General features: G+C 41.8%; 1 protein-coding gene across 2 annotated transcripts; it reads left to right on the top strand.

Moving 5' to 3' along the window:
- Window positions 1-140: 140 nt before the first annotated feature.
- LOC122749906 (40S ribosomal protein S4) lies at window positions 141-3,847 on the top strand. Of its 2 annotated transcripts, none has more exons than XM_043996479.1 (3): window positions 141-236; window positions 464-547; window positions 2,692-3,846. In XM_043996479.1, exon 3 carries the CDS (start codon window positions 2,705-2,707, stop codon window positions 3,494-3,496), a length of 792 nt encoding a protein of 263 aa, XP_043852414.1. In that variant the 5' UTR covers window positions 141-236; window positions 464-547; window positions 2,692-2,704; the 3' UTR covers window positions 3,497-3,846. The 2 variants fall into 2 exon arrangements, with proteins under 2 accessions (XP_043852414.1, XP_043852415.1); XM_043996480.1 differs by lacking the exon at window positions 141-236 and adding an exon at window positions 250-367 and having other exon boundaries at window positions 2,692-3,847.
- Window positions 3,848-8,363: the final 4,516 nt, after the last annotated feature.

An 8,363-nucleotide genomic window follows, 5' to 3' on the forward strand; every position in this document is an offset into this window, starting at 1 on the left:
ACTGCCGTATGGGGGTTTAAACAGGATGTGGAGCCCCCTTCAACTTCCTCTTTACTCTACGCCCATTCACCGAGGCCATTGGTCATATGTCTGAGTCATTTTCGAATCTTACCTTCTATTGGTCTATCCGTTCCCTACGCCCGCCCCGTAGCCCCGCGAAGATCCCTGGGAACTCCGTTTCTGGAGACACGTGATCTCTTGCCGCGCGGCTCTGGGACCGGCTGGTCGTGCTGTTGGTGAGCTCGGGAGGGTTTCTTGGAAAATAGAAGTTAGGGGCGTCAGGGGTGCGGAAAGGACCACGTAGGCCGAAGGCTTAGGCTTCCCTCAGCCGCCGGGGTTAGTTCCCTTTCACTCCTCAAGCTGGATGGTGAGCTAGGCCCCCGAACATTCCTCAGGCCTAGGACGGGGGTGGGGTGAGGAGCGTTGTGAGTAGCTGGTCTAAACCCAGTCCTTCATTTTACAGGTAAAGACGCCGAGGCCCAGAGGGGCAAAGTGACGTGGCCAAACACACACAGCTAATAAGTAGACGGAGCCTCTGATCCTACAGGTAAGATCACGTTTAAGTGACTGCGTTTTTGTCTTATCCTCCCCTCTCCCCGTTTATGGTCTCGTATTATTCATTTGTGAATTCGTGTTCTCTTCTGAAACTTAGTTTCCACATTTTTAATTAAGCAAGCAAAAAACATCTGTTGTGCGTTTTTTCTGTCAACTATTGTTGTGCGTTCTGGGGGTACAGAGACAAAAAAAGAAAATTTAAGGTAGTTGGTGGGAGGAGATAAGGAAAAGCTCCTATAAAAGGTAGTAGTGCACCAGAGTCCTGGAGGAAAGGAGGGATTCCGTAAAGAGGGAGGTGAGCGGTGAGTACATGCCAGGCATGTTAGGCCATATTAGGCCAACGTGACATGTGTGAGGAACCGGGACCATTTTGGCTGGATCTTGGAGGGGGGGAGAGGATGAGTATAATGAGTTTAATGGGGGCGGGTTGTGAAGAATTTAAAAAGCTAAAGGAGTTATTTTTTTTGTTTTGTTTTTTTGTTTTTAGTAAGGCAATTGGGGTTAAGTGACTTGCCCAAGATCACACAGCTAGTAAGTGTTAAGTGTCTGAGGCCAGATTTGAACTCAGGTCCTCCTGAATCCAGGGCCAGTGCTCTATCCACTGCGCCATCTAGCTGCCCCGTAAAGGAGTTGTTATTTGAGCCTAGAGATAACAGGGAATCAGGGACACTAGAATTTGAGAAGTGGAGTGAAAGGGTGGGATGAGGAAAACCACTTTGGCAACCATGTGAACGAATTAGGAGTGAAGAAGGGAGAATAGAATGATAATGATAATAAGCCTTTATGTAGCACTTTAAGGGTGATGCAGTAGGTAGAATGCTAGGCTTGAAGTTAAGACTCATCTTCTTTAGTTCAGATCTAGCTTCAGTCAGACACTTAATAGCTGTGTGACCCTGGTCAAGTCACTTAAGCTTATTTGTCTCAGCTCCTCATCAGTAAAATGAGCTGGAGAAGGAAATGGCAAACCACTCCCCAAATGGGGTCACAAACTGAACAACAAAGCATTTAAAGTATGCAAAAGTTTGTCTTGTTTGATTCTTTACCATTTAGAAGTTATTGGAATTGTGTAAGAAGAAAGGTGGGGACATGCAAGAAATGTTTTGGAGGTAGAAACAGGCTTTGCATTTAATTGGACATAAAGGTGAGGGTAAGTAAAGGAGTATAAGATAATGTCTAGGTTATGATCCTGGGAACCTTGAAGAATGGTTGTACCATCCATAGAAATAGGGAAGTATATCAGAGGGATGGTGTAAAGATAAGAGTTCTGTTTTGGATATGTCTGACATCTGTGGGACACCCACTTCAAGACAAAGGGCAGTTGGTGATTTGGGACAGACTCAGGTTTAGAGGCTAGCTCTGGTTAAATAGATTATCTGCATAGAAGTACTAATTAAACCCATGACAGCCAATGAGGTCACCAAGAGAGGCATAAAGAAGAGAGCTCAGGAGTATACAGTAGCAGAGTGGTTAGTAATGTCAGATGTAGTTGAGAGGTCAGGAAGGATGAGAACTGAAAAACCCCCATCAAATTTGGCAATGAAGAGAACACTGGTATCTTTGGAAAGAGCACTTTCAGTCTGGTGAGGTTGAAAACCATTGTGAACTTTTTCTGGAATGTGGATGAGAAAGGGAGAAGAAAGGATGATAGGGGTTTTTTGGAGGTTGAAGGTGGTAGGGTCTAATGAAACTTTTATAAGAATGTAGAAACTTGGTCATATTTGACAGCTTTGGTAAAAGAACCAGCTGATGAGATTAGAAGGATTAGAGAGATTAAGGGGGGTGATCTGAAGAAGGGAGGGCACATACAGAGGTGTTGGCTTTGGCAAGAAGGGGGCTATATTCTTCATTAAATAATGGATAAGAGGAGTGGGGAGTGATGTCAAGGAATTTGGAAGTGAAAGGAATTTTCTAGTTAAGAGGTGCAGTTCTTAGCTAAGACAGGGGAGCAGGAAGTATGGGCAAGTTTAAGAGAAGGTTTAAAATGACCTCTGGGGAGTGAAATAGAGAATCATATGGGGAGGTGCATAAAGCTTTAAAATAGGAAGTTGGAAAGATGAAATGGAATTATTAGAATCTCCTGTAAATTTTGTGTGTTTGCAAAACTGAGAATTTAAGGAAATTAATTTCTTTCCCCAGGTACATTGTAACCATGGCTCGTGGTCCCAAGAAGCATCTGAAGCGTGTAGCAGCTCCAAAACACTGGATGCTGGATAAGTTAACAGGAGTTTTTGCTCCAAGACCATCCACAGGTCCTCACAAGCTGAGAGAGTGTCTCCCGCTCATCATCTTCCTGAGAAACCGACTCAAGTATGCCCTGACTGGAGATGAAGTAAAGAAGATCTGCATGCAGCGATTCATCAAGATCGATGGCAAGGTCCGCACCGATATTACTTACCCTGCTGGCTTTATGGATGTCATCAGCATTGAGAAGACGGGTGAACATTTCCGGCTGGTTTATGACACAAAGGGACGCTTTGCTGTCCATCGTATTACAGCTGAGGAGGCTAAATATAAATTGTGCAAAGTGAGGAAAATCTTTGTGGGTACAAAAGGTATTCCCCACCTGGTAACCCATGATGCCCGTACTATCCGTTACCCAGATCCTCTCATCAAAGTCAATGATACAGTTCAGATTGATTTAGAAGCTGGCAAGATCACTGATTTTATCAAGTTTGATACTGGTAACCTATGTATGGTGACCGGTGGAGCTAACTTGGGTAGAATTGGTGTGATCACCAACAGGGAGAAACATCCTGGTTCTTTTGATGTTGTCCATGTAAAAGATGCCAATGGCAATAGTTTTGCCACTAGGCTGTCAAACATTTTTGTTATTGGCAAAGGTAATAAGCCTTGGATCTCTCTTCCCCGAGGAAAAGGTATCCGCCTTACAATTGCTGAAGAGAGAGACAAGAGATTGGCAGCTAAGCAGAGCAGTGGCTAAATGATTACAGATAAGAATTTGTAGGGTTTCAAATTGGGATGTTACAATACAATTTAACAAAAAAAATACCCTACAAAAATATAAAATATATAAAATAAGGAATTGGTAGCTTAACCTCAAGTCTATTATAAAGTGAAATTGAACAAGCCATAAATGCCTTTCTCTTTCCTTGGATTAGGGTGCCCTGGGTATGAATGTTGCATAAAATGTTAGAAGATGTAGCTGTATTGGTTTTGTCTAACTGCTTATCTTTGTTACATGGGAAAGCTCACTGGAGGATGGGGAGAGGACATATCTCAAAATGGCTGATGTAAAAAAAGATACCAATAAAACTTAAAAAAAAAAGATTTGAACTGTTTTAAATTACTAAGCACCTGTTATGTGCTTGGGATGTTTTTCTAATTTATGTAGTACACTTATATTAACCCCTTTTTATATAGCACATACACACATTACATGAAACTGAGAGGTTAAATGATTTCCAAGATTCTCAGGAGCTGATAGAGACCTTAGAGCTAACCATCTAGTCCAATGTCTGAACAAGTATCTGCTACAGTATGCCAGGTAAGTGGTTCTTCAGTGAGGGGTTTCTAGGCCTTGTGGGCTAGGGTATAGATGCCAGGTCTGGCTGAAATCTAAGCATATGTGGGCTGTTCATCTTTGGCTTTATGGGATTGAGGTTATGAAGCTATCAGCCTGTCTTAAAATACCAAACCTTGTCCTTGGGGAATAGTATTCATGTAGATGTCTCCTTGAATACCTTGGTTTTCCAATTCATTTACTTTCTCAACTCCCATGATTTGTACCTCAGTGGCACAGCTACCCACTGGGACAGTTTTCATACTGCCTGTATACTTTTCCCCTGCCTCATTGTGGCCTTAGATCATAGAGTAACTTTAGGTCAACTTGAATTTAAATACTTATTTGAACTAATAGTTATAGGCAATGACCTTCATAGTCTTCTGCAGTTTCACATTTCCCCCAGCACATTCTATTATATTCCCTTGATACTTGAAAGCATCCTTTCCTCTTAATAGTTATTCTTCCCTAGATAGCCTACCTTACTTATGATTTAATCTTGTACCAGGATGCATCAGCATAGCTCCCTCTATCACTGGTTAAGTTAGGTTTTTCTTTTGGGGTTTGTGTCTAGGTTCTGTGGTCCTTTATCTTTGGTGTTAGCTGTAGTTCCTCATTTTCGTCTTTCCCTTTGAATTAAGGTGATTTGATATAGCTAAATAAGATCAGGGGAAGAATAATCTTCAGTCTAACAGTGCATTCTTTCCAAGACCCAAATCACTAGAAGTCCCTCCTTTAGACCAACCTCACCATCACTTATAATTGCCACCTCCATAATCTTGAACTTTGAAATTCCCCTCTTTATATCTCCTGTTTTACTTGTTTTTTATTCTTGTCTATTATTATTTTTTTTTTAGTGAGGCAATTGGGGTTAAGTGACTTGCCCAGGGTCACACAGCTAGTAAGTGTTAAGTGTCTGAGGCCGAATTTGAACTCAGGTCCTCCTGACTCCAGGGCCAGTGCTCTATCCACTGCGCCACCTAGCTGTCCCGATTCTTGTCTGTTATTCAACCTTTAACTTCTATTCCCTCTACCCTTCTCTATTTTAAGCCACCTGTCTTTGATCACATCAAAGAGCTTTGAGCATGCTCCCCTAAGTGTGTGTATAAATTACATATTTGCAGTTCTATAATGTGGAAAGTACATTATACAATGGAAATTAAAGAGGATGAACAAAAGACGAAATAATTGCTTTTAGAATCAATAGGGTGGGGCAGCTAGGTGGCTGAAGCCACCTGTGGATGAAGCACTGGCCCTGGATTCAGGAGGACCTAAGTTCAAATCTGGCCTCAGACATTTGACACTAGCTGTGTGGCCCTGGGCAAGTCACTTAACCCTCACTGCCCTGCCCCCCCCCAAAATAGGGCACCATTGGAGTTAATATTAAGTAGGGGTCCTGAAATGCATGGTCAGACCTGCATTTTAAGAAAATTAGGACCTGTAAGGATGAACTGGATGAGAGACTTGAACCAGGAAAATCAATTAGGTAGTTAACTAGAGTCCAGGGGAGAATGAGGTGTTAAGCAAGGGAACAGATACTCCAGCTATCTTGGGGGCAGCTAGGTAGGGCTGTGGGCCTGGAGTCAAGAACTGTGTGAGCCTGGGCAAGTTACTTAACCTCTGCCTCCTGTAAAATGGGGGTGATAATAGCACTTCCCAGGGTGGTGCAAGGATAAAACGAAAGATTCTTTTGCTGCTTTTTTTTTTTTTTTTGGCAGGGCAATGAGGGTTAAGTGACTTGCCCAGGGTCACACAGCTACTAAGTGTCAAGCATCTGAGGCCAATTTTAACTCTATCCACAGCGCCACCTAGCTGGCCCAAAATGAGATCTTAAAGCACCTAACACAGGGTCTGTCACAGTAGGTGCTGTATAAATGTTAGCTATTATTAGCTGTTGTGCAAGTAACAATTGTTGGGGGCAGCTAGGTGGTGCAGTGGATAAAGCACTGGCCCTTGATTCAGGAGTACCTGAGTTCAAATCTGGCCTCAGACACTTGACACTTAACTAGCTGTGTGACCTTGGGCAGGTTACTCAACCCTCATTACCCTGCAAAAAAAAAAATATATATATATATAAAGAAAGAAAGTAACAATTGTTGGGTGAATGTGAGTGAGGAGGACAATTAGGTTTTGAATTTGGGTAACTGGAAGGATAGTATAGTAGTTAATGATCATGACAGTAATAGGAAGGCTGGGAAAAGGACTGGGTTTAGAGGAAAGAGAATGTAGTGAGATCAGTGATGCGAATCTAAACTTATCCCTGCCTGTTTCTATGCAACTCATTTTGTTCACCCAAATCAAAAAAGAGATGGGGACAGATGTGCACTTGCACATCTCTTGCTATAGTGAAAAGGAACAAAAATTGGGAGATTGAGGTGGAAATGGATGGTGATAGTGGCAGCAGCGTCTTCATTATGAGTTGGAGAAGACTTGGAGAATGAAGGTAGGTGCCTCTGCTGGAGGGGGGACAGGGCAAGCCCCAAGAATGGCTGTTGGGGAGGCTAATATACAACACATCTTATCCTCTAATTATACTTCCCTTCTGGTCAGACCACCCACTTTTTCTTTTTATCATTGTTCTAGTTCATAAATACCCTGGTCTCACTTCTCAATTTGGACACAGTTATATTTGTAAATGCATTTTCCTGAACCCCCTGAATGCCCTTTTTCCGTTAGTCATTTATAACTTGACAATCTGCAATCCTAGATCATTCTTATGATTAAAAAGCATTTTTAAGTACTCAATATGTGACAAGTACTATGTTAAGCAGTGGCCATACAAATAAAGACAGTTTCTTGCTCTCAAAATGCTCAGAGCTCCTATACTGATATAACATTTCTAGAGATTTATGTTATTTAACCTCAGTTGTGCCACTCACCACAATAATTCTTCCCCCCCCCCCCCCATCAACAATTCTGCTTTTCCTCATTGATGGCTCTAAGTCTCTTCTCAAAACCCCTAGTTCGAGGCAGCTAGGTGGTGCAGTGGATAGGGCACCAGCCCTGGATGTAGGAGTACCTGAGTTCAAATCCGGCCTCAGATGCTTGATACTTACTAGCTGTGGGACCCTGGGCAAGTCACTTAACCCCAGTTGCCTCACCAAAAAAAGAAAAAAACAAAACCCTAGTTCACCCCCAATCCCAATCCCTTTACTTGCAGTAGAGTCTCTCACCTAATTTCCCAAAATAACCTAGGCTATCTGTTGGGAGCTTCCTTATCTACCCTACTTTACCTCAAACCACTTTCACACTATTCTTTCATTCTCTCCTTTAGTTCCAGTCTGAGGAAGAGGTGCATCTTATAGCCAAGACCAACCCCTCTCTTCCTGCCCTTGATTCAGTTTCTTCCTGTTTGATCTGAGATTTTTTTCCAGCTGGTGAGATCCAGGATGCTATCTCTTGGTTGAGCTAAATTATCTTGCTCTGGATGGGAGAGCTCCTTTATTCTGTATTATCTGATTTTTAATATCTATGTGGTATATGTAAGAGGATATATGTAAATATAGAGAGACATAAAATAGAATATCTTCTTACATATACCATCTCTGATTTTTATTTTACTATGGTTTGGATAAAAATTTTTTTTTTAAATATTCAAAACCAAACCAGAAAACCTTCCAAATGAACCAAAACCAGATCAAATCTGTTTCTTTTCTGTTTCTTTTTTCTTGCTGTCTGGAAACATAGCCAGATCTTCTCCATCCTTAACTTTCTCTTGACTCTGCCATTTCTTCAAGCTATTCTATTTGTTACCTCTCTTTTCCAACCAGACTCCACGAAAGTCACTTTTTATGCTTCTACTTCCTAATAATAATAGCATTTACATAGCACTTTTAAGATTAGTAAAGTATTTTACAAATATATTATCCTTACAACAACCCTTAAAGGTAGGTACTATTATTATCACCCCCATTTAAGGATGAGGAAACTGAGGCAAAGTTACTTTCCTTGGGTCACAGCTAAGAAGTGATTGAGCTGTAATTGGAACTTGGGGCTTCCTGCTCTTTCCACTGTACCACTCAGATGTTTTTTAACTTTCTGTAGTTTGACTTCTAACCTCATCATTCAATCAAAACTGCTCTCCCCAAAGTTACCAGAATACTCTCTCTTTTCCTTTCCTTGTTAGCTCACTTCACTCAGATACCTATTTCACAGAAGAGGTAGCATTTCTCTTTGCCAATGCAAATCCCTCTACATGAACAAGTGATCCCATTCCATTCTGTGCTCTCCAGCAGACTGCCCCTTCTGTCATCTCCACTCTCACACTTCTCCAATTTCTCCTTGTCTA

This window comes from Dromiciops gliroides, chromosome 3 (assembly GCF_019393635.1).
Source record: "Dromiciops gliroides isolate mDroGli1 chromosome 3, mDroGli1.pri, whole genome shotgun sequence".
NCBI lineage: Eukaryota > Metazoa > Chordata > Mammalia > Microbiotheria > Microbiotheriidae > Dromiciops > Dromiciops gliroides.